This window comes from Rana temporaria, chromosome 4, assembly GCF_905171775.1.
Source record: "Rana temporaria chromosome 4, aRanTem1.1, whole genome shotgun sequence".
NCBI lineage: Eukaryota > Metazoa > Chordata > Amphibia > Anura > Ranidae > Rana > Rana temporaria.
In genome coordinates this window covers 463,654,162-463,681,297 of record NC_053492.1, presented here as the reverse complement: position 1 = coordinate 463,681,297, position 27,136 = coordinate 463,654,162, and the positions used below count along the sequence as shown (strand labels likewise).

At 43.4% G+C, this 27,136-nt stretch overlaps 1 protein-coding gene across 3 annotated transcripts in view; it reads right to left on the bottom strand.

The window, feature by feature from the left end:
- Nucleotides 1-27,136, bottom strand: part of BMP2 (bone morphogenetic protein 2) — a 62,671-nt gene that overhangs the window by 22,269 nt on the left and 13,266 nt on the right. For all 3 annotated transcript variants that reach the window (XM_040351695.1, XM_040351696.1, XM_040351697.1), the window contains exon 2: nucleotides 25,348-25,706. In XM_040351695.1, the coding sequence (XP_040207629.1) occupies nucleotides 25,348-25,699 (352 nt within the window). In that variant the 5' untranslated portion in view covers nucleotides 25,700-25,706. The remainder of the gene's footprint in view (nucleotides 1-25,347; nucleotides 25,707-27,136) is intronic.

Below are 27,136 nucleotides of genomic sequence, written 5' to 3'. Positions count from 1 at the left end.
ACTTTGTTTTGTTCGTCAGCACCAACCAGAAGAGATGACACTTTTGTTACCACAACCCCCCCCCCCCCGCGCTTATCTTGCGGCAGGAGAGAGGAGGGCGGCCCCCGGTTCTCTGCTCCAGGGGGGCCCTGCCTAAAGCTGTGTAAGGGGCCCCAAAACTTGTGATGGCTGCCCTGGACGTGGAGAGAGGGGGCAGCACCTGGGCACCCCTAATGGATGGGCCGCCACTGGCTAGCAGCATGAGGATTAAATATAATCAATATTGATTGGGAGAGTGACGTTCCACTTTAATTTCTAAAATAAAGAAGAATTAAAGTGTGCATTTGGTAACTAGCTACAAGAAGTAAAGTCCTGAGAAATCAACACAAAATTAAAAAAGACAAATTGTGTATATACAAAAAAAAAAAAAAAAAAAAAAGGGCGCAGAAAAGAAAATCATTCCTGACTACCAGGAGCCTAGGTACACAATGAAAGCCTATAAAGCAGCCAGCCAAAAGCCTGGGAAGCGAGGAGTACATCGCAGATTTCCTACATGTGAGGAGAAACAGCAATCCAAACACTCTGAGGAAGTTGAGGAATTAGTGGTACATGTGGCAGCAAACTTTAAAAGACATCCTGTGGGCTACTTAGTACTCACAACAGAGGAGGCTGAAAAATGGGCCAGTGCGATGCAGACCCCCCCTAGCCCCCCCTCCTGTTCCTTCACTTATTTCTCAGGCGTCTGCCAATAAATGAGGTCATGGACAGACAGACATATATGTGTGTGTGTGTGTATGTGTATATATATATATATATTATATATATATTATATATATACACACACACACACACCCCCAACATGAGACGCATACTGGCTACTGCTGGCAACCTTTAATCCTGCTAATTATTTTGCATACTTGTAAAAACAACTTATGACTGCGAACATGAAACTAACACATTAACAGGAAGTAAGAGAAGCGAATATCAGCACATTGAGGTTGGACATGAAATCAACTGTAAAACACGTGAGACCAGAACAACACGGGGAGAGAAAAATGAAGAGATGATTCGGAGAAGAGTGGAAAGAACAGAATTCTATACAAAGAAAAAGAAAAAGAAAAAAAGAACAGCAGCATCATTCATTCCTAGCATGTCAGGGTAGACATCCCTAGTATAGGGTGACCAGATGTCCCCCTTTTATGGGGGCCAGTCCCCGGACCAAATCTGTCCCCGGTTTTGGCCCTGGATTGGCGGCGAAAGTGGATTCCGCCGCAGCAGCCAAGGCACGATTTTCTATTTTTGGCTTCTCAGTCTCAGGCGGTGATCGCTTCCGCCTTCCCAAAAATGTGCACGGGACGGTGGTCTGAGGGGAGGCCTGTAATGTACACGGTGCTCTGGACTTAGGTCTAAGGGAAGGCCTGTAATGTACACAGTGCTCTGGACGTAGGTCTGAGGGGAGGCCTGTAATGTACACAGTGTTTTGGACGTAGGTCTGAGGGGAGGTCTGTAATGTACACAGTGCTCTGGACGTAGGTCTGAGGGGAGGCCTGTAATGTACACAGTGCTCTGGACGTAGGTCTGAGCCTGAGGGGAGGCCTGTAATGTACACAGTGCTCTGGACGTAGGTCTGAGCCTGAGGGGAGGCCTGTAATGTACACAGTGCTCTGGACGGTGGTCTGAGGGGAGGCCTGTAATGTACACGGTGGTATGAGGGGAGGCCTGTAATGTACACGGTGCTATGAGGGGAGGCCTGTAATGTACACAGTGCTCTGGATGTGGTCTGAGGGGAGGCCTGTAATGTACACGGTGCTGTGGATGGTGGTCTGAGGGGAGGCCTGTAATGTACACAGTGCTCTGGACGGTGGTCTGAGTGGAGGCCTGCCCAGAGGCGCAAAATGTTGTAAAACTCCACCAGTATTTTAAGTTGTTTTTGTTCCTTTACAATTTGTAGTCTTAGTTAGAACAGTTAGCCATTAATATTTGATTATTAATGTTCAAAAGGTATCCTACGTGTTACCATGCAATCTTTTACTGTTATGAATTGTTAATTTATATTGTTATACCAAAATTCTTTGGCAAGAATAAAATTTGCATTGAAAAGTTTTTTCTCCATCTTATCTTCTTAACATTAGGTAGGGATATCCCCAAAAAATCTATGTGAGAAAAAACTGATATATCATACAATCATTCCATAAAACACATACCACATACTCTGCATATATAATTTGTGGAAAATATGGTTATAAAATCGCTTTCCATTTGCCAATAAAAAGAAATGTCCCGGAGTTAATTTTGAAAATCTGGTCACCTTCCCCTAGTAGTTGTCTGTAGCCACAGAGCAACTCTACATTGGAGTACAAATTCTTCACAGGTTGGCAGGCCTAGGCAGCGGAGATTATACAAAAAATGTAATCATTTGGAATTTTAGGTCACACATTCAAGGTCAACAAAATATCCATAAAATCAATTTTAATTTTAACTATATGTAGTGGTGCCCTCGTAGGGGCGGTTAAATGATATGGCCCACCTGTCACCCTGCCCGGCCCAGCCTTCACTTCCCAGATACTCTGAGACAATGAACAGTCTGTAGGCTTTGTTTTGTTGTTTTATTGAGGGAATTTAACTTGGATGGGGTATCGGAAATATAGGATGACCAGTAGAATAATTAGCAAAATTGTTAGGGAAAAACTATGTACACTCTTTGTACACTTTTCCATACTCCTCCTGCACAACTCTTGCTTGCAGACTATTGCCCTTCCTCTCGCCAGGAGCAGCGAGCACATGGTTAGGACTGACACTGGCTCAGTCAGGCCTTAGGAATTGCCCTTTGCAGGCAGGGACCGCGGGCCCCTATTGTGTAGCAGAAAATTTGAAAATTCTCTTTAGTGCTAGCTGTCCTAAACAGATGGACTACTGCTCTCCTGCTTGCAGCTGCCCAATTTCACTGCCTGCAACATACAGTAACTGTCCACACTACTGGCTCTGCACCCATCACAGACTGTACACTCCCAGTCCTCTCAGATGTGCCTCTCTAGTCCTCCTGACTGTGCATGTCACTTACCAGCCCTCCTGGACGCAACCGGCGATTTCCTCCTGAAGACTTGCCCAACAGTACTAGCTCCTGCTGCTGTCCTCTGACTCCTCTCTGTGCCTTCTGTTCAGATACTTCATGAGTTCTTGAAAAGCTCCGCCCTGCACCCAAGTCCCAGGCCCAAGATCACCACACCACCCCCCAGACTGGGGGGCTCCCTCAATGGCCCCGACAGCCTAGTACTCCATCCTCAGTTATTCCACCCGACAACTCCTCCCCAGCTGGGCTGACCCTTGGTATTTCAAGGAGGTCTGCCACCTGCCAATCCTAGTTGGGGATTGGTCAGGGCTCTCTGACACACCGCAGACAGCTCCACCTCTCTTCCCCTTCTCCTCTTATAGAATGCCCCAGAAGAAAGGGGGAGGTAACAGCAAAGTGATGCCATCTGTAAGTCATAGTTGCTACTCTGAGACACTCCCAGCCACACAAGCCAAAAACAAACAGGCTTAGCTTCCAGCTTGCTTGCACTACCAAAAACCCTAACCTCTAGCACCTACCTACGTGAAGGGTGCTACATATATTAAAAGTGCTACATATATTACAAGTAGAAGTACAGCCAAACCATGTTTGGCTGTGGATCACAGGAGTGCAGTTTGTTCTTGTTTGTGACCTGTTTTTAGGAGAGAGTGGGCTAAAGTCCACTTGTTGGCCAACGTCAGAGAGGCAGACCATCTCCCGGCTCAGCCTTAGCGAGGCACCGAGAGCCTGAGCCAGCTGCTCCCTCCACAGCCCAGCACCCCAGTAAGTGCGGGGGGCAGAGCAGACAGTGGTGACCGACAGTCAGCCGCTCTCTGCTCAGGGAGCCCTGAGAACCAAGTGATCAGCAGTGTTTGATCACTCGGTTCTTAGTCTTAAAGCAGGCAGGGGACAGACGCAGCATTGGACCAAGGTAAGTACAATTATGGAAAAAAAATAATACTTCTTTCAGCAGCGGTTGGTCTATAAGGTGGGCAGCCACTCCAATCTCCATTCAGGGTGGCAGACGCAGATTTCTACAAGCTTTTTCTCGATGCACACGATTATAGCCGGAGGCTCTAATCGGCTTCAAAAAGGTTGGGCTCAGGGCGCCCCAAGCCCACTGCGCCCCAAGCCCACCCATCAACATTCGCTATTGTCTTCCTGTTTCTCCTCCCAGCCAATCAGGACAGGAAGCGAGTCTGAAGACCGGATTGCAAAGAAAATCCAGGGAAACCGCCAAATCCACTTGGATGGGGCAAGTGCAGACCTGGAGGGGGTGTGTTCCACCCCCCCCCCCCCAAAAATATAGCACATCTGCCACTTTCTAATTTAAGATTTATACACAATCAACAAGTATAGAAGATTGTCATCAAAATATTTTACCACAAACACCCCTCCATCAATCCTCATGTAACACTGTATATCAGTACAGACCTTCACTGTAAAAAACGGCCCACTTTCCTCCAAATACACATGGAAGACGGATGGAAACCCAGACAGCAAGCAATTGTGCTGCAAGTTTGAAAATGACTTGCCAAGCTATTGCTAGACTTGCCAGTCTTCACAACTTTGTTGCACAATTGCAGCAAGTCTGCATTGTAGGACTCCAGACCAACTTTCTTTGCAAGCCCTCTGCAAGTTCTGGTTCAGTTACGGTGCACAATAGTCATCCCACCACAGGGGTCACTGTGGCTGAATATTCATGCTGTAGAATCACCACTGCAACTTTGCTACAAATTGGGAAAGGTGTCTACCAGAACTTGCGCTTCAAGTGCTCTGCAAGTGTACAACTTACCAGTGAAAATGTGCAGCAAGTTAACAGACTTACAATTCAAACACTGCCGCAAATTTGTGGCAAGTTATCCCTGCTATCTGGAAGGAGGAGGAAGGAGGACGAAGGAACCCCCCCATCACACCGTTATGAGATTGTATTCTGCCTGCCAGCAGGTCTCTTCGCTGTCAGAACACCCCAATTGGCTGCAGCTGCTGATTGACTAAAGCTTCACTGACTAAAGCTTCACTCAACATTCCCTTTCGACAAAGGTCGATCTGACGATGGACTTCTGGTGAACAGGGACAGCCACACATTAATTTATTACAAGTACCCATTTATGCAGCATTTATATATTGTATATATTGTGCATTCACATCAGTCCCTGCCCTCAATGAGCTTACTTAAAAGGTCCATAACTCACATTCATACATACACATACAGGGGCCTTATATATAAAGAGAAGCCAATTAGCCTACCAGCACATCTTTAGAGTGTGGGAGGAAACCGGAAAACCCAGAGGAAATCCACAGGGGGACCAAATTTGGCAAGTCCCTGCTGAATTAGACGAATTGCAATCCATCGTTATGTCACATTGCTTGGTGGCGGACAAGGCAAAAACAGAATGGCGCACGAGAGGTTACCGAAACACACTGATAAAACAACTAAAAGTCTATAAAGTCCAGGAAGTATATGTATGCAGCATTAGTGGCGGCTCCCTTGAGAGCGAAGCAGTCTCTGGAAAAACAATGGGAGGAAAGCAAGGTGCGCCAAAAACTAAGTGCAGCAGAAGATGCAACAAATGGTATATTTGATTAAAATCATCCAAATGGCTACTTACACTTCTATAAAGATCAATAGGCATATAACAACAGTATAAAAATATATAAAAAAAAAAAACAGGGTGCAATCAGCGCAAATATATAGATCAAAGAATGATGATATTAAAAGTGTATTTATGTGATACAGACCCCCAGGGTTCAGATCACTGGTAATGCCAGCTGAACACTAAGGGAAATTCGCAAAAATCCTAAGCAAGTAAAAAATAAAATAGAAAAAGTGCAGCGCAAAACTCAAATATATAAATGATACTGGTATACTCAAATACCAATACCATAAGTGTGAATATGAATATGCAGAAAAAATGGAAAAAAAAAAAAAAAAAAAATTATTAAAAATTAAATACAATTCAAACAAACAGTCCAAAAGTCCATAAGTGTCAGAAGATGAGTGAATTAAACGAAAATAAATCTCCACCACGTGACAATCCACCAAAATTTTGAAGTGATCCCTCCACCGTTGTAGATGGCTACTCTCACCTTCATATATGGACCACTGAGTTAACAGATGGTCAATAAAGCAAATCAAATAGGCAGGTCATGAACAGGAACCAGGCTGATGTATTAGATCCTCATAAGACAACCAAACCGCAAAGGACAGGTGCATGTAAAGAGATAATCACAGACTAAGTGCTCACTGTTGCAATGTGTGGATTTATTCTTTAAAAGAAGCAAAAGTCAGGCTACTCACATTTGGCCAGACAAAAAACGGCATGAAGTAACAATCTTTAGGAATGAACAGCAGATGAGCGACGTGATGTTTCAGGCTCCTAAACCACCGGACGCGTTACGTTATATCAACTTCCTCAGCGGGGCGGGGCCATGACTTTTGCTTCTTTTAAAGAATAAATCCACACATTGCAACAGTGAGCACTTAGTCTGTGATTATCTCTTTACATGCACCTGTCCTTTGCGGTTTGGTTGTCTTATGAGGATCTAATACATCAGCCTGGTTCCTGTTCATGACCTGTCTATTTGATTTGCTTTATTGACCATCTGTTAACTCAGTGGTCCATATATGAAGGAGAGAGTAGCCATCTACAACGGTGGAGGGATCACTTCAAAATTTTGGTGGATTGTCACGTGGTGGAGATTTATTTTCGTTTAATTCACTCATCTTCTGACACTTATGGACTTTTGGACTGTTTGTTTGAATTGTATTTAATTTTTAATAATTTTTTTTTTTTTTTTTTTTTTTTTCTGCATATTCATATTCACACTTATGGTATTGGTGTTTGAGTATACCAGTATCATTTATATATTTGAGTTTTGCGCTGCACTTTTTCTATTTTATTATATAACAGTATAATACTGTGGTCACTCAGCGGGTCCCCGGGGGATGGTGGGGTGTAGAGGTTAAAGCGGAGGTCTGGTTTAAAAAAAAAAAAAAAAAAAAAAAAAAGCCTGATTCCCTACTGCGCATGCGCGAGCCGCGCGACGTGAATAGGTGATGTCTCCTGAGACACCGCTCCCCCATTCCACAGGAGGCAGCCAAGGAGGAGAAGAAAGAAGGCGGATCAGGAAGTGGCAGATTAGGACGATCTGCCTAGCAACAGGTACTTCAGGTATGAATAAAACATTTTTTTTTTTTTTACAGCATTTTTTAGTTTTTTTTTCTTGGTGGAGCTCCGCTTTAACACGAGAGGAGAGGAACAATAGGCCGGACATACTTCTCTGAACCAGCATGGAACACACTTGGAGTCGCATTTGAATCGACGTCAGAACAGGACGATGAGGTTTCAAAGCACTTGCTTAATCAGATCATGCAACTCTGTGCTCTTCTTACCGAAACCCACCTTTTTATGAAGCCCATTCGAGCCTCAGGCTCTAATCATGTGCTAAAAAAACAAAAACACCTCCATTGCAATCCATGCGTCTGGCGCCCTGCATGTAGATTAGGTTTGGTTTTCTTAAAGCGTTGTTCCAGCCCAAATTTTGTTTTTCTTTTTTTAAGTCAGCAGCTACAGCGCTTGTAGCTGCTGACTTTATTTTTTAAATGGACACTTACCTGTCAAGGGAGCCATGTCGTCGTCGCCCCCCCCCCCCAAAGGCCGATCCGTCCACATCTCAAAAATGAGAGGAACTCCACTTTAATTGAGGACTTAATGCAATTGTAAATCCTTGCTAAAAACAGCATTGATGGAGGTCATCCTATTGTATTCTGACAGCCGACACCGAAAACAGTTGGGAAAACCCAAACAGGGACTGTATCTGGTTGGATGCAGTCTTTGTTTGGCAAACAATTTCCAACCCACCTCCTTCAAAAAAAAATAAAAAATATTTTTTTACTTTTGCCAAGCCAGGTAGTAGAGCCACTGCTTTCCTTATACTTTAGGGATTCAGTGGAGTTCCCCCCCAATCTAAAGTCTGCCAAGGGGGACAATGCAAACCAATGCTACCATCTAAAATCATTTTACTGATGAGTATTCGCACGTGTACAATTCATTCTACGTGTCAAGGGACATGGTCCATTTACCATCATACTGTTCCTTACAAAAACACTTTTTACATTTATGTATACACTAGCCGTTAATAAACATTCACTTAAAAAGACCAGGAGTAAAAGGAAAGGATATACAATGGCCATAAATATGTCAATACAACACTCCACAATGCATTCAGGTCCAAATCAGGATGTAAACCCAATCACCAACATCTTATATAATCCTTAAAGCGGAGTTACACCCAAAAGTGGAACTTCCGCTTAAACCACTCCTCGCCCCCTTACATGCCACATTTGGCATGTCATTTTTTTGGTGGGGGAGTGGGGGCTTCAGTAGGAGTGGGACTTCCTGTCCCACTTCCTCCTCCCTCCTACGTCAAATCGCCTACGGCGGCCCCTCCCTGTAGGCGATCACCTGGGACACGTAACCAATCCAATCAGGTAGCGCAGCACCGCTCGCGCATGCGCAGTGAGTTCCCCGGCCGTGAAGCCGAAAGCTGTCACGGCCGGGTACCCACAGTTAGAATGGAGGCGCCGGCCGGAGAGGGGGGGGGGAGCGGAGCTCAAGGCGGCGCGTCGGTGGAAAGTGGAGCAGGTAAGTATGTTTATTAAAAGCTATCAGCTATGCTTTCTGAAGCTGCTGACTTTTAATAACCCTAAAAAAAGGCTGGAACGCCCCTTTAACTTGGCAGCGTAATTTCCAATATTTTTTAAATTTGCAGCTTTCATTAACAGAATACCTGGGGATCCTGCCATGAAGGTCCTTGATCACCCACTTCCTGTTAGAGGAAAGATAACCCTCTGTCCTTTACCAACTACAGTGCCTTGAAAAAGTTATAGTTACATGGTCAGGTTTAAAAAAAAAAAAAAAAAAGAAGTTCATCTAGTTGAACCAAAAAGGTATTCACACCCCTTGAAATTTTCCACATTTTGTCATGTTACAACCAAAAACGTAAAATGTATTTTATTGGGATTTTAGGTGATAGACCAAAACAAAGTGACACATAATTGTGAAGTGGAAGGAAAATGATAAATGATTTTCAATTTTTTTTACAAATTGATATGTGAAAAGTGTGGGGGGCATTTGTATGGCGCCCCCCGGAATCAATACTTTGTAGAACCTCCTTTCTCTGCAATTACAGCTGCAAGTCTTTTTGGGGATGTCTCTACCAGCTTTGCACATCTGGAGGGGGACATTTCTGCCCATTCTTCTTCTTTGTAAAATATCTCAAGCTCTGTCAGATTGGATGGAGAGCGTCTGTGAACAGCAATTTAAGTCTTATCACAGATTCTCAATTGGATTTAGGTCTGAACTTTGACTGGGCCATTCTAACACATGAATATACTTTGATCTAAACCATTCCATTGTAGCTCTGGCTGTATGTTTGGGGTCGTTGTCCTGCTGGAAGGTGAACCTCCGCCCCAGTCTCATGTCTTTTGCAGACTCCAACAGGTTTTCTTCTAAGATTGCCCTGTATTTGGCTCCATCCATCTTCCCATCAACTCTGACCAGCTTCCCTGTCCCTGCTGAAGAAAAGCCTCCCCATAACATGACGCTGCCACCACCATGTTTCACGGTGGGGATGGTGTGTTCAGGGTGATGTGCAGTGTTAGTTTTCTGACACACATAGCGTTTTGCTTTTTATGCCAAAAAGTTAAATTTTGGTCTCATCTGACCAGAGCAACTTCTTCCACGTGTTTGCTGTGTCCCCCACATGGCTTCCCGCAAACTGCAAACTGGACTTCTTTTAGATTTCTATCAACAATGTCTGTCTTCTTGTCACTCTTCCATAAAGGGCAGATTTGTGGAGAGACCAATAGTTGTCCTGTGGACAGATTCTCCCACCTGAGCTGTGGATCTCTGCGGCTCTTCCAGAGTTACCATGGACCTCTTGACTGCTTCTGTGATGAATTTTCTCCTTGCCCGGCCGGTCAGTTTAGGTGGACGGTCGTGTCTTGGTAGGTTTGCAGTTATGCCATACTCTTTCCATGTTCGGATGACGGATTGAACAGAGCTCCGTGAGATCTTCAAAGCTTGGGATTTTGTTTTTTACAACCTAGCCCTGCTTTATATTTCTCCACAACTTTATCCCTGACCTGTCTGGTATGTTCCTTGGCCTTTGTGATGCTGTTTGATCACAAATATTCTGTAACAAACCTTTGAGGGCTTCACAGAACAGCTGTATTTATACCGAGATGAAAATGACACACAGGTGGACTCCATTTACCAATTAGGTGACGTCTGAAGTCAATTGGTTCCACTAGATTTTAGTTAGGGGTATCAGAGTAAAGGGGGCTGAATACAAATGCACACCACACTTTTCAGATTTTTTTTTTTTTTTTTTTTTTTACAAATAAATAATTGAAAACCCATTCATCATTTTCCTTCCACTTCACAATTATGTGTCACTTTGTGCTTATTTAGAACATAAAACCCCAATAAAATACATTTACGTTTTTGGTTGTAACATGACAACAAAATTTCAAAGGGGTATGAATACTTTTTTAAGGCACTGTATACCCCCTGTGTAGTTGCCCTGCCACAGTGGTCACCAATAAAGACTAAAAAAGTGTTCATTTCATCACACATTACCTAGGTATGGTTCACGGTTGTCACCATCAGAAAACCCGCCATGAGAAATGCAGTCGAGTCATTGTTGGTGTATTTAAATGTAGGGAAGGGCTGCAGGAGATTACCATCATTGATATGCATCAAAGGATGACAAAAAAACAAAAAAAAACAACGAACAAGAAAAAAAAACATTTGCTTTGGCAAACTGATTCAGATGGGGTTTACATCTATTTTAAGGGTTACCCTAGTGGGAGAGAACTGGTGCTTTCAACAGCCAGAAGCACTCCAACGTTCATGGGGGTTGTCAAACTCATTGGAGAATCTTCACAAGACATGGCTGATCTAAAAAAAAAATGGTAGGAATGTATTAGGCCAGACATAGATGGCTCGAATCTTGGCCGGTTCAGTATGGATCCATCGATCAACTTGGGTACAACCAGCTTGTCAAATTTTTAGGATGCAATTAGAGCCGCTAGCAATAATCCCTGTGCTCCCCGCATCCGACCCCCCACCGGGAGAACACAATAGCTGCACAGGAGGGATTTTCCCCTATCAACACCAATAGTGTTAATGGGGGAATTGAGCAATTTTCTTTCCTGCAACCCGAAGGAAAATCACTCCATCTATGCATAGGCATCCGCAGGTAGGGGCAAGGGCCCCCCCTGGAATCAGGGATCCACAAGGTGTCCGCCACAGCTATAGTCATACAACAGAGGGGGGTGGGTTATCCACAGCCGCTCAATGCATACTGGCATAGCACACACCTGGAATCTGCACCAAATCACTTTCAAAGCTCTCTGTCTAACGCATAAGTGTATTCTGGGAAATGCCCCCCAATATCTATGCGAGAAACAAAAAGCTCACAACACCAATCGCATTCTGCGATCCACCAACCAAAATCTACTCCAGATACAAGTCCAAAAGGAGAACGAAGATTTGCGGTCCAAGGACCCAGACTATGGAACGCTCTACCAACCACCATCCGATTGGAGGAGAACCACCTGGCCTTCAGGAGAAAGATCAAGACCCATCTCTTCTGAGGGCCCAGGGAATGGATACCAAGTGCCCAGAGGCGATTCAGTTTGCATGTGTTGCGCTATATAAGCTTCTCACTCACCCTGTACATAGCGCACACCTGAAATCTGCAGGCTGTACGACAGGAATAAAGCCTGCCGTTTCCCCATTAAAAATAAATACTTGCGAGTCACTGCTAAGCCCCTCCCCTTCATGACATAATCAAAAGGGGACGGAGCATGGGTGACCTTAAAATGATGCCCCCCCCTGAAAAAAAAACTTCTGCGGACGCCCATGCATCTATGGCTGACTTTAAACACATGTGGGTCACATGAGTAACGGCAGCAAAACCCATACTTGACTGGCAGTTCTAATACAATCAATCCACCCATTGCTAATAAAATTGTTCAACAATTGTCCATGTCAACCATTTCCAATGCATGTATCCAATTACCGAGCGTGTGCCCACATATGCCAACAGAAATCACTGCACACCCCACCTGGAAATTGGTTGCTCATGCCAATCCCCATTTTCATAAATCACCAGTGATAAGTACAATGTCCACATTGCAACCAAACATTTCCATTCATTCTCTAACCAACAGTAGAAACAAACAATTTTCAGTTGTTTGGTCTCATACCAAATCGGCTCATCACGTGTTGAAATAGTCCCGTGGAAAAAAAAAAAAAAAAAAAAAACTTGAAAGCAACCTCGGCTTGTCTATAGCCAGTGTAAAAAAACAATTAGCCAAAACATAAATCAAGAAAGACCTTGTAGTGACCATTTTCTGGTAATAACATGGATTCCTACAAAGAGATTTCAAGACCATAAAACACTCAATGATTTGAAGGGCTGCCAAAGACAGTGCAGCTAAACATGTTATTAGCAGCAAAGCCAGGAGTAGTAATCAGTGTTTACTGCGGAATAAAGTGCTCATGTCACACACACCTGCTTAGTATCTGTACAGGGCTAGGCAAAGAAAGATCACCTTTTTTTTTTTTAGAAGGTCTCCAGGTATCTGAATGAATATTACCATCCATAAAGCTGCCGATTGAGTTTAAATGCAAAATAAGTGTCTAGACCACTTTTTCTCAACTAGGGTTGCATGGAACACCAGGGTTCTTCCAGTAGTTGCTAGGGGTTCCATTAGCAAAGAGCAACTTCTGCCTTTCAGATAAGTAACCACTAACCATTAGACATGTGCATTCGTTTTCGTCCGAATGCATTTTCGTCCGAATTTCGGCGATTTTACACATTCGTTTTAGCAAACGAATACAAATGTGTAGAGTCAGAAATATCCGACATAAAAAAATGCTTTATTTTAGTTTTGTTGCGACAACAGTTCGATATAGATAGAAGATTCTACATGACGGTGACAATAGTGATCTGTGTCTATCGAATCTGCGGTTGAATGTGCCTAACCTAACTCTTATTAGTCCAAGATTATTCGACATAGAGAGAAAAGATTCAACATTATAGAGACATGAAGATTCGACGAAGCAGCTAAAAACATACGATAGCCATGAGCGGACATTTATGGTCAAATGCTCGGCCCATAGGCTAGAGAAGAATTCTAATGTTGGTTGACTAGTAATAATAATTAATAAAATATTAATTATTACTAATGTCATACAACATTAGAATTCTACTATAGCTTGTGGGCGGAGCACTCAACCAGAAATGTACGATTGCGGCGTCATACAGTTTTATCTGTTAGTCGAATCTTCTTAGAACATTAGACAGACACCATAAGCCTTCAATGACAGATTCGATTTTAATTCATTTTTTCGACTTTTTGGACAAATGCATTTTTAGTTTCAATGTTTTTATTGATTTTTTTACAAAGAAATACAAAATGTAAGTAAAGTCCTTAGTTATTCTAACAATGCATGGGAACCTCCATTACAGCCAAATTACAAACTAGAATCGTTATGAAGCGGAGTAAGTAAGACATCATTATCCTCCACAATGACTTCAAAGCTCACTTGAAGTTTCACACATGGGCTGGATCTACTACCTTATGACATTTTAGAATTAAATCCTCCAACCATTAAAGGTCAACAAAAGTAATCTATAAAGAATTATTTAGACAAGCATATATGTCAGACACATCAACTAACCGCTGTATATACAAGCAAATCGGTGTAGACGGCTGTGTGGTAAGATCTCCCCCTCACTCCCTGAGACCGAACCACACTCCATGGAAATGCTCGCTACGCAGCGGTTAGGGAGCAAAGGCAAAAAATAAAAATAAAAATTTAGATGACTCTCACATCATCATAATACCAAGACAAGGACAGAAGAGTGAAAAGGAGAAGAAAAAAAGAAGATAAGAGATAGTAAAGAAAATAGAGGAAGAAAAAGAAAAAGAAAGTAACCCCGTACTCCAACCCCACCACCCCGAGACTGCCCTACTCAGGTAAGAATGACAAATGCATTTTTTAACTAAACAAAATAAAAATGAATTTCGGGGAGTAACTAAATAAGACCAAAGAGCTGTCAAAGGACGTCAGGGACAAGACTGTAGACCTGCACCAGGCTACAATGGGCTACAGGACCATCAGCAAGAAGCTTGGTGAGAAGGAGACAAATGTGGAGGGATTATTTGCAAATGGAAGAAATACGAAATAACCTTCAATCGCCCTCGGTCTGGAGCTCCATGCAAGATTGTGCCTCCTGGGGCGAGGATGATCATAAGAAAAAAAGTAAAAGGGATCAGCTCAGAACTACACGGGAGGAACATGTGAATGATCTCAAGGCAGTTGGGACCACAGTCACCAAACAAACCATTGGTAACAATGCGCCGCCATGGACTGAAATCCTGCAGCACCCGCAAGGTCCCCCTACTCAAGAAGACACATGTAGATTTGAGGTTTGCCAATGAACATCTAAATGATTCAGAGGAGGATTGGGAGAAAGTGCTGTGGTCAGATTACACCAAAATTTTGCTCTTTGGCATTAACTCGACACGCCATGTTTGGGAGGAAGAAAAATTCAGACTATGACCTTAAAAACACCATCCCTACAGTCAAACACAGAGGTGGAAACATTATGATTTGGGGCCCTTTCTCTACTAAAGATACAGGCCGACTTTGCCCCATTCAGGGGCCAATGAACGGGGCCATGTATTGTAAAATCTTGGATTAGAACCTTCTTCTCTCAGCCAGAACACTGAAGATGGGTCGTGGATGGCTCTTCTAGCATGACAATGACCCAAAACATACTGCTAAGGCAACAAATGAGTGGCTCAAGAAGAAGCACACCAAGTGGCCTAGCTAGTCTCCAGATCTTATTCCTATATAAAAATGTATGGAGAAGATCTGTAAAGAAGAAGAGTGGATGAAAATCCCCCCTGAGATGTTTGTAAACCTGGTAACCAACTTAAAAAAAATGGCTTACCAACTAAAAATGTCTTGGTGGAGAAACCAAAGTACCAAGTCATGTTTTGCTTGGCTAATATTCATGGTCTGTCTAGTGTAGGGTTCAAAATTTCTGATGCTTCTTTTGTGTAATGAGCTCAGAAACAGTTGTGCATTGTCTTCTAGAACAGGAGTCTCCAAGCTTTCTAAAAAAAAAGGGGCCAGTTTACCGTCCACCAGACTTTAGGAGTCAGTGGGCGTAGACAATGTCTCAGGCTTGGTGGTCAGTGGGAGAAAAAAAAGGAAGGAAGGATATAGCACCTAGTCAGCAGGAGGAGGAATGCTGACCCAACACTGGTCTCAGTGGGAGGAATGCTGACCCAACACTGGTCTCAGTGGGAGGAATGCTGACCCAACACTGGTCTCAGTGGGAGGAATGCTGACCCAACACTGGTCTCAGTGGGAGGAATGCTGACCCAACACTGGTCTCAGTGGGAGGAATGCTGACCCAACACTGGTCTCAGTGGGAGGAATGCTGACCCAACACTGGTCTCAGTGGGAGGAATGCTGACCCAACACTGGTCTCAGTGGGAGGAATGCTGACCCAACACTGGTCTCAGTGGGAGGAATGCTGACCCAACACTGGTCTCAGTGGGAGGAATGCTGACCCATTATTAGTGCCAGTGGAAGTAAAAACGCTCTATTCATTGAGGTCAGTGGAAGGAATAGTGCCTCACATCAACAGGCAAGCAAAGGCCCACAGTTTGGAGACCACTGTTCTAAAATAACAATGCACGGAGATCCTCCTATTAGCATATCACAACCATATTAAAAAGGCACAAGGACCACTCGAGATCAAAACACTGCACCTTATGTGTGCAATTTCTTCACTAATGGTTCTGCCTAGGAAGCCAAAATAGGGGAGAATGAAGCGTCTGATCAGGTCCACCAGGCAGACCTGATCGGAAAGCCCATGTGAAAAGACCCCAACAGCCTCTCTCTTTTTTTGCAAAAAATGAGAAAATTAGCCTTTAAGTTAGAAAAACATTCGCTCCAGGCAACACATAGCTTACTAAAACATGTCAGACACATATCACATTTAATATTTTCCTAATACATTTTAGTAGTGTTCCAAGATGCAAACCATCAAAATTTAAAAAGATAGAGAGAATATATATATATATATATATATATATATATATTTATTGAAATTAATGAATCACAACCACTGGGCTTTTAAAATGAAACAAGCTATAAATAAAAGGATTTAAATAATAATAATAATAATAATAATAAAAAAAATGTAATAATAATAATAATCTAAATTTAGAGTTGAGAAGTTATACCCCATACACACAGGTTAGGTCAGCGCAGACATCTCAATTTTTACACATCAACCTTTTCTTTTTTTAAGCCATAAAAAGTCTCTGCATCTGTTAATACTAAACTAACAAACTGCCGCTGGTTGCTAGTTACATGAAAGGCCCCAACGTATACAATGAAGCCACTAGAACTATATATAACACTGATCTATAGCCAGGAGCTCAGCAAGGATGACAAGAATTAAGCCGCAGATTGCTGTACCCCATACTAGACCTTAAGCAGGAAAACAAAATATACAATTTTGGAGTTCTGTCAAGATTTACACAGTGTATCCGTTGATATTGTTGCGTCTGCTGATTACAGGCTCTCCGTAACGCCATCAATGGCCCTCTGTTCACCTAGGGTTTTTTTTTTTTTTTGTAAAGCCTATTTTATAAAGGAGGCAGAAATGTTTCACTATTACCCTGCATAAACAAATGCCTCTTCTTGCTATTGAACAATAAATCTCCAACCCAATAAAAATAATTAAAGGGCTGCTAAACATAAAATGACATGATGTTGTGTGTGAAACACTTTTTAATAAAATCCATATATAAATAGGAAAAGGTTTCTGGACCTTATCAACACTTTAGGTATTTAAAGTAACACAGCGGGGGGAACAAAATCTCATGACATGCATGCTACTTCCAGTATTCCATGGAAGAATGCTTCCAGATTTAAAGGATTCCTTCACAATTGCCCGATGTGTTACCGCACGCACATTAGCGCACGCTATTTCATGCATTACGGCAGCCTGTTCACTTTGAATAAGCTACTAACATGCAAACTGGACACTCTTTTTTTAATACACTACCCCACAAGATATAGATGGTTCAGGTTTGTGCATTGGCAAGAAGTGTTGGGGTGCCATTTCAAAATGGCACCCCAACGGTAAAATTTATGTTACTGAAATGCATAGCTGCAAAACCAGCCTGCCTTAAAGCGGAGTTCCACCCAAAAAAGCAACTTTGCATAAATCAACAGCATTAGGCATCAGCAAAAACATTTAGGCTCCATTCACACCTAGGCAGACAAATTTGCGGCGTTTTGTCGCCGCAAATCGCGGCGTTTTGTACCGCGATTTGCGGCGACAAAACGCTGGTATTGTCCGCCTAGATGTGCCCCAGATTGACCCCCTCTATGGAGATGGTTCCCATCTCCTAGCCGAACGCCGAAAGCCGCCTGAAAAAAAGGTCCGGGACCTTTTTTCAGGCGGCAGGCGTCCGGCGTGGAGATGTGAACCATCTCCATAGAGGGACATGTGTTCTCATCCCTCTGGCGGCAGCGGCGTAGCACTACAGGCGTTAAAACACCTAGATGTGAATGGGGGCTTAAAATTTGCCATGTTGTCCTGTGTATTCTGCCACTTCCTCTGTGGCGCCATGACGTCTTTCCCTCGGTGCCTGTGCTCACTGGTGTTCCTGGGAGACGTGTGTCATCATTTCCCAGGAGTCATTGGGCAGCACCAAGGGCTTCATTGCCATCACAACGGGGCGAGCACTTACGAGGACGATGCCCATAGCGAGGGCAACGTCTGAAATGTACGGCGCTGTGAGCCGTTGATACTGCGCATGCTGGTCACTCAGCTGCACCATGTCCCGGAAAATATCGCTTTACATGCCCACAAGCAATATGGAAAATGCCAGCAAGGCATAATAAAAGTTATATTTGTTTTTTAAATCGGCAATCGAGCTGTGATCAATAGGTAATACGCGAGTAATATCACTGCGATTAATAAAAAAAAAACAATATTCATGAATATATATATAAAATAATAATTTAAAGAGTGGGAACTCCGCTTTAAAGCAGCGTTCCACCCAAAAATTGAACTTCCTCTTTAGGTACTGGTGACCCCCTGACATGCCACATTTGGCATGTAATTTTTTCCTCCTCAGGCTGCGCGGCGCCGGAAGGAAGTTCAACTCCCCCCCCCCCCAGGCTGCAATCTTTTGGGATACGTCACAGAAGATTGCTCGGCCATTTACAGCGCGGCCCGGCTGAGAGATGGGGGGAGAGGAGCGAGGCTTCCTGCATCGCATCGCTGGACCCTGGGACAGGTGAGTGTCTGATTATTTAAAGTCAGCAGCTACTTTTTGTAGCTGCTGACTTTTAATTGGGTGGAACTCTGATTTAAAAGATTAGTTCACCTTTAATGGGCATTTTCCTAAGAAAAAAAAAAAAATCTCCATGTTTTCCCAGCATTCCCCACACATTACATACCACTCTGGCAAAAAATATGTATTCCAGCACATTAGATCAAAGCTAAGAGGGAGAAGAAATACGTGATCCACGAGTTTATATGGATGCACGAAAGTATTGGTGTATACCCAAGTACAGCTGTGTACAACTATTCATTTCTATGGCTGGCTGTATGCACCACATACCAATAACACCATTTCTCCCACCGGCACCAAATCATAGGACACTATTCTCCCCCCCCCCCACTGACACCAACGACGGGGCTCTATCCCCCCCCCCCAATGACACCAACGACGGGGCACTATCCCCCCCACTGACACCAACGACGGGGCACTACCCCCCCCCACTGACACCAACGACGGGGCTCCATCCCCCCCCCCACTGACACCAACGACGGGGCTCCATCCCCCCCCCACTGACACCAACGACGGGGCTCTACCCCCCCCCCACTGACACCAACGACGGGGCTCTACCCCCCCCCCCACTGACACCAACGACGGGGCTCTATCCCCCCCCCACTGACACAAACGACGGGGCTCCATCCCCCCCCAACTGACACCAACGACGGGGCTCTATCCCCCCCCACTGACACAAACGACGGGGCTCTATCCCCCCCCACTGACACAAACGACGGGGCTCTATCCCCCCCCACTGACACAAACGACGGGGCATTATCCCCCCCCCACTGACACCAACGACGGGGCACTATCCCCCCCCCCACTGACACCAACGACGGGGCACTATCCCCCCCCCCACTGACACCAACGACGGGGCACTATACCCCCCCACTGACACCAACGACGGGGCACTATACCCCCCCACTGACACCAACGACGGGGCACTATACCCCCCCACTGACACCAACGACGGGGCACTATACCCCCCCACTGACACCAACAGGGCACTATACCCACCCCACTGACACCAACGACAGGGCGCTACCCCCCTCCCCCACTGACACCAACGAGGCACTATTCCTCCCACTGATGCCAACAATAGTTCTCTATTTTATCCCCGAATGTCAAAGACGCACTGTTTGCTCCCACTGTCACCCAAACAATTTCTACTCCCAATGGCCACAGTCTGGCCCCACTCAAAATTCCCCAAGCGAAAACCACATTCGCAGTTTTATTTAAGAAATGCTCCTTCAAATTTTCTCGTTAAGTAATCTGAAAACAAATTTTGAATTTTTTTGAAGGATGGTGGAGTAAAAAAATAAATAAATAAATAAAATCGATGGAATGTTCTGAACAAACATTTTTTAAATATTAAAATTCTACTGGTGTGGCCAGATTAAAGCCCAACCCTGGGAGGCTTGAAACGTTTTACCTGCATTGGTCCTACACCCGCACTGCAAGGGTCAATTGCTTGCTTAGGTCTAGAGGGGAAGGAGTTTTATTTACCCAACCCTCTGCGCTGCTAGACTGGTCCCTGGCAGAGTTTTCCCCCCCACTCTCCAGTGGTCTAATACCCTAAAGCAGGGGTCTCCATACTTTTAAAGCAAAGGGCCAGTTTACGGTCTTTCCATATTCAGGGGGGCCGGATTCTGACCAGTTGGGGTAGAAAATGCCCAAGGGCCGAGCATCAGTGAGAATAAACATGGCCCCAGTGTTGGTGGGCAGTAGGAGGAGGAATAGTGCTCCATCATTGCTATTAGTCTAAGAAATAGTGCCCCATTGTTGGTGCCATTGGGAGCAATCCTGCCCCAAGGGCCGGATGAAGGCTAGCAAAGGACCACATCCGGCCCTTGGGCCGCAGTTTGGAGACCCCTGCCCTAAAGTCAGGATGATGACACCAAGGGACAGTCTACTGTTGAAGCATGGGAGAGCGCCATCTGCTGGGGGGGAGCAGAGGATCAGGTGAGTAAAGTTGCTTCTCCTCTCCACTAGACCCTTTCATTGTGGGCACACCCCCCCCTGCAAGGGATAATATTCAAGTCTCCCACAGTTGGGCTTTAAGTCCTGACAAAAAAAAATTGGTACTGTCTCAATTAGGCGATCACTCACGGCCTGCTTGGAATACTTGCAAGATTACAGGAAAGGATTTCTACCTAGTAAAAAGATGCCGTATGAAAAGAATCTTCCACATGTCCATACAATAATCATTTCATCTGCGTTCAGAGATGCACCAGAGCCAAGCACACAGCTGCTGCAAGTCCATTATCAGGCTGTTTGGGAGATTTATCTTCTATCCTCAGAGAGACCATCCAAAAAAGACTCAACAGAAGACAAAAAAAAGTCATTGTAAAAAAAAACAAGGCATTTACAAATTGTCTAAATATCTCACGAGGATTAGATAAGGATTAGAAAACGCTACAAACAACCTCAGATCAACTGTAAAATTAGAGGATTTGCTTTGCGTTTAGCATTAAAAGATGAAATCTTCGGTGGGAATTCTTGAGTTTGGAACTCAAACCGAGGGACTCACGAGGGTCAAAGGAGTGGATAAACTTCACAAGGTAGAAATTAGCGGTGAAACTGAAGCTTCACTAATCGGAGATGAAGGCAGCACAGGCTCCACACATGTAAAAAGGTGTTCAGAAGCAATTAAGAACCGGCTTTATCAAACGTTAAACTGCCAGGACTTAGCAAAGCCCCTGGAGTGGACCATGGAGGCAACGGGAAACTGGGTACTGATGGAAGATTGGGCATGTATGTAGGGCTTGTTTTTACAAGAGTTGGACCAAGCAAAGCCCCTGGATTGGACCATGGGGGCAACAGGAAACTGGGTACTGATGGAAGATTGGGCATGCATGTAGGGCTTGTTTTTACAAGATTTGGACCAAGCAAAGCCCCTGGATTGGACCACGGGGGCAACAAGAAATCAAACAATGACGGAAGGGTGGGCATGGGACTCATTTACACGAGCGTTGAATTGAGCAAAGCCTATGGACCATAGTTAAATGATGGGCAATGATGGAAAAAAGTGAGCACACACTTAGGCCTCGTACACACGATAGGATAGCCAGAGGACAACGGTCTGAAGGACCGTTGTCTCAGGTTAACCGATGAAGCTGACTGATGGTTCGTCACGCCTACACACCATAGGTTAAATAACCGATCGTGTCAGAACGCGGTGATGTAAAACACAGACGTGCTGAAAAAAAACGAAGTTCAATGCTTCCAAGCATGCGTCGACTTGATTCTGAGCATACGTGGGTTTTTAACCGATGCTTTTGCATACTAACGATCGGTTTTGACCTATCGGTTAGGCGTCCATCGGTTAAATTTTAACGCAAGTTCCTATTTTTTTAACCGAAGGTTAACTAACCTATGGGGCCCACAAACGATCAGTTTTGACCGATGAAAACGGTCCTTCAGACCGTTGTCCTCTGGCTATTCTATCGTGTGTACGAGGCCTTAGGGCTCATTTATACAAGCGTTGGCTCTTTGGAGAGCAATCTTTGATGGATCGTTTTTTTTTTTTTTTACAGGACATTTGACAGGTGGCAAGGAGATGTTATCTTTGGTAAATCATTTCAATGGGCCACATCTGTTGGGCGGTATTGTCCACCGAAGGCAAAAGAAGAGATCATTTTTGCCACGCTGTGATGCAAAGCATCACTCCTAAGGCAGGTGTATTCCCCCATATGACTGTCTCTCCCCAAACCATAATTGTAAACTGAGCTGCACTTTTTCTGCACCACATTCACATACGCGGTAAACATGCAACGACTGTGCTGCAGCTATGATCACCAATCTTTTCAGTAAAAATGAGAACCACATAACGTCTACCAAGATGGCGGCACTGTGGATTACGTCCAGCCCTATTTACGGACGACTTACGCAAACGACGTAAAATTTTCAAATTTCGACGCGGGAACGACGGCCATACTTAACATTACTATTCCAGCTATTTGATGGAATAACTTTAGGCCTGAAAATGCGTTACGTAAACGGCGTATCTTTACTGCGTCGGGCAAGCGTACGTTCGTGAATTGGCGTAACTACTCATTTACATATTCTAGGCCGACCGCAATGGAAGCGCCACCTAGCGGTCAGCCTAAAAATTACACTTTAGGATACGACGGTGTAAGACACTTACGCCGCTCGTATCTGAGCCTAATTTAAGCGTATCTGGTTTCCAGAATACGCTTAAATTTGCGTCGGCGCAGATTCTGACTTAGGCCGGCGTATCTACTGATACGCCGGCCTAAATCTTTTTGAATCTGCCTATTGGTCTGTCGGGTTCAATATTGAGTTGGCCCACTCTTTGCAGCTATAACATCTTCAACTCTTATGGGAAGGCCGTCCACAAGGTTTAGGAGAGTGTCTATGGGAACGTTTGACCATTCTTCCAGAAGCGCATTTGTGAGGTCAGGCACTGATGTTAGACGCGATGGCCCAGCTTGCCGTATCCACTCCAATTCATCTCAAAGGTGTTCTCTGGAGTTGAGGTCATGACTCTGTGCAGGCCAGTCAAGTTCCTCCACCCCAAACTCCCAATCCATGTCTTTATGGGCCTTACTTTGTGCACAGTTATGTTAGAACAGGAAGGGGCCGTCCCCAAACGTTTCCCACAAACTTGGGAGCAAGAAATAGTAAAACATTTCTTGGTATGCTGACACCTTAAGTTCCCTTCACTAGAAATAAGGGGCCAAGCTGAATCCCTAAAAAACAACCCCACACCCTAATCCCCCCTCCATAAAAGGATTTGGACAAGGGTCCTGACCTCAACCCGATAGGGATGAATTACAGTGGAGACTGCGAGCCAGGCTCTCTCATCCAACATCAGTGTCTGACCTTAGACACCTCCACTCCAAAACCTTGTGGACAGCCACTATACTTTTGGTAATATAGGTGTATATAGCTCCCTCCAGAGATACAGTGGAGTGAGTGAGCGTAGCAAACTAAGGAAGTGTTTTATTTCTAGGATCACCAGGATACTTGCAAAGTGTAAACAAAAAGATAAGCCTGAAGAACGACAACCTCTTCTAAGGACTGGCAAGCGGCAATGTATTACATTGTAGTTTTTGAGTTTAGAGACACTTGCATTTTGTAAGTCTCTGATTAACCACAACTAACCAACTGAGGCAACAAATTCATTTTATCAACAGCTTGCTTATCCAAAACCTGACCATTTCTCACTGGACATGGATACTGACCACTTAAATGTGTCTCACTGGTCACCTCAAGGGTTATCAACATCAACAAAAACTAGTCATTACTATTTTTGAAGATATTATGTTGCAATCATTTGCCTGAAAGTCTTTTTAATGACCATGAGCGAAACCATAATTAGCAAACTGCTGCCAACACATGCTAAATCAGAGAGCAGGAGATAAGATCTGGCTGGGATCATCTACAACAGACATGTCCAAAGTCCGGCCCGCGTTCCGGTTTGATGTGGCCCCCACTTGGACTTTTTTAAATTGTTATAAAATATATATATCACACACACACACATATATATATATATACACACACACACACACACACACACACACACACACACACCTGTGGCCCGCCAAGTAAATCCATCTGTGGCCCCAAAGCTTGAGCATGTTATGTTTTTTATGCTGTTACTATATCCATCTTCTTTAGCCTGACAAATCCCGAGCGCTGCGCTCATTGTTAGTATGAGCCGGGGCGTGTGGCTGGGTGTGTTCAGAAGTCGATGTGCCAGAGCCGCTATGAAGCTGACAGCGCCAAGAGCCAATCCCAGGCACCAAAACCATTCCCGTTCTCTGCATCTGTGGACTGCAGAGATCGGGAAAATGTCACAGTACCTGTGATTAACGGTGGCGCTGACAGCTTCCTTGTGGGCTCGGGCACACAGACTTGTGAACACGCCCTGGCTCATCCTTAGGCCCCTTTCACACTGGGGCATTTTCGGGCGTTAAAAAAAAAAAGCCTTTAAAGCGCCTGAAAGAAGCTGCATCTGCAATCCCAATGTGAAAGCCCGAGTGCTTTCAGGACCCTTTCACACTGCCAGCGGCCGAAAAACGCTGGTAAAGCACCGCTAAGACCCCTTTCACACTGGGGCGTTTTTCAGGCGCTTTGGCGTTAAAAAAGGCTCCCTCAATGGGAAGGGGCGCTTTAGGAGCGGTGTATTCCACGCTCTTTAAGCGCTGCAAAGAAGCTGCTTGCAGGACTTTTTTTGACGCCCTGCCAGCGCAGCGCCTCAGTGTGAAAACACTCGGGCTTTCACACTGGGATTGCAGGTGCAGCTTCTTTCAGGCGGTTTACAGGCGCTTTTCTTAACGCTAAAACGCCTGAAATACGCCCAGTATGAAAGGGGCCCAAGAATGAGCTCAGGGATTTGTCAGGATATATATCTAACAGCAAAAAAAAAAAAAAAAAACAACACACATCATAACACGCTCGAGCTTTGGGGGCCACAGATGGATATACTTGGGGGGCCACATCAAACCGGAATGCGGTCCCTTTCCTTTTGAGAAATATATATATATATATATATATATATATATATATATATATATTGTCATCAATGTTATGAAATGAATAGTATGCGGTTTGCAATAAACTTTGCATAAAATATTGAATTTGCATTTATTTTTAATATTTCCAAAAATGTCGGGCAAAATGGTCGGCCCACGCGCATGTTCACTTCATGAAATCTGTCCCTTTTTGAAAAAAGTTTGGACACCCCTGATCTACAGCCATAAAGCTACTCAAGAACTACAAGTCGCAGCGTGCCCTTTTTTTACGCTGGGATTTGCAATCCCTCAGCAGATACAAGGCTCCAGACTTTCTTTGCCTGGAAATAAATTGCGGGAAGGTGGATTTTTTGTGTTACCTTCATGGTGGAAGCTCCTGACTGTATTTGCTCGGCTGGCTGCACGCTCCTTCTGATAATCCATGGGGGGCTTGTCTTGGTTGTCAGCCAGCTGGGCCGAGTGCAGGTGGTACAATTCCAGCATGTAGTGAGGGATTACAGCGTTTTGGCCAGGGGTCGGCCTTCTCTTCAAACCAAACATGTTAAGCAAGCGAAGTTCAAACTGGTTGAGGATGCCCTGTGACTCCTGGGGAGACGCCCGGCCAGACTCTGTGTACTTCCTCCTTCCCACTTCAGGGATTAGACCGGTGCAACAACCCAGCAGCACCTGATAAAGCAGCAGAAGGAGCAGAGAGCGGATCCCAGCTACCATGGTCAACCTGGAGTAGGGGAAGGAAGAGACACAGACATAAGTAACCGCCATGGGCCAATGCAGGTAGATTATTACTATGGTGGTCTTCAACCAACAAACATGGAGGACACATGGAGACCTCAACTTTCAACAAGCACTTAGTATGTGTTTGGGTGCTGCAGGCTGATTTACTAAGGTAGTGCAATACAATAGTTATGTGCAAGGTGGACCATCGTGTTTAATTGTGTTGTAGACACACTGCTAAAAATTAAAGGAAGAAGGCAGCATGCTGTCATTTTTGAAAATGCATATGGAAGCAACACAGTGGTGTAATCTAGGCTCACCGAAATCTATTCCTATTTATTGGATGTGCATTTTAAAGCATAATTGATTGTATCTGGTGCAAATGAGCCCTAATATCACATATAAATTAAAAAATATAAAACATTAAAAAATGTTAAAAGCCTAGTTTACATCACCGTGTTGCATCCATATGCATTTTAAATGGTCACATGCAAAAGAAAAAAAATCGCATCATGCTAGTTCACCGCAAATACATTTGCATTTCTAATAAGAATGTAAAATAATAAAATGTTATATTTTAAAAAAATAAAAAGAGAAATATATATATATATATATATATATATATATATATATATATATATATATATATATATATATATATATATATATATATAAATAACACACTTAAATATTAATTACAATTATATAGGACTCACACACTTTTAAATAATAAAAAAAAAGTTATATATAGACACACACACTTTTAAATATTATTAAATAAATTAGACACACACACACTTTTAAATATTATTAAATTAATAAATTAGACACACACACTTTTAAATAATAATACATATATGTTAGACACACACACTTTTAACTATAAAAAAAAAAAAAAAAAAAAAGACACACACACTTTTAAATAATAATATATTAGACACACACTTTTAAATATTAATAAATATATTAGACACACACACACTTTTAAAAATTAATTATATAGACACACACGCACGCACACACACACACACACACTTTAAATAATAAATAAATTAGACACACTTTTAATACAAAAATTATATAGACACATTTTAAATAAAAAAAATATATTAGACACACACACACACACACACACACACACACACTTTTAACTATTAAAAAAAATAAAAAATAATAGACACACACACACTTTTAAATATTAATATATTAGACACACACACTTTAATAAAACATTTTTATATAGACACTTTTAAATATTAATAAAAAATAAATTATATAGACACACACACTTTTAAATATTAATATATTAGACACACACACTTTAATAAAACATTTTTATATAGACACTTTTAAATATTAATAAAAAATAAATTATATAGACACACACACATACTTTTAAATAATAAATATTATTTGTATATAAAATATATAATG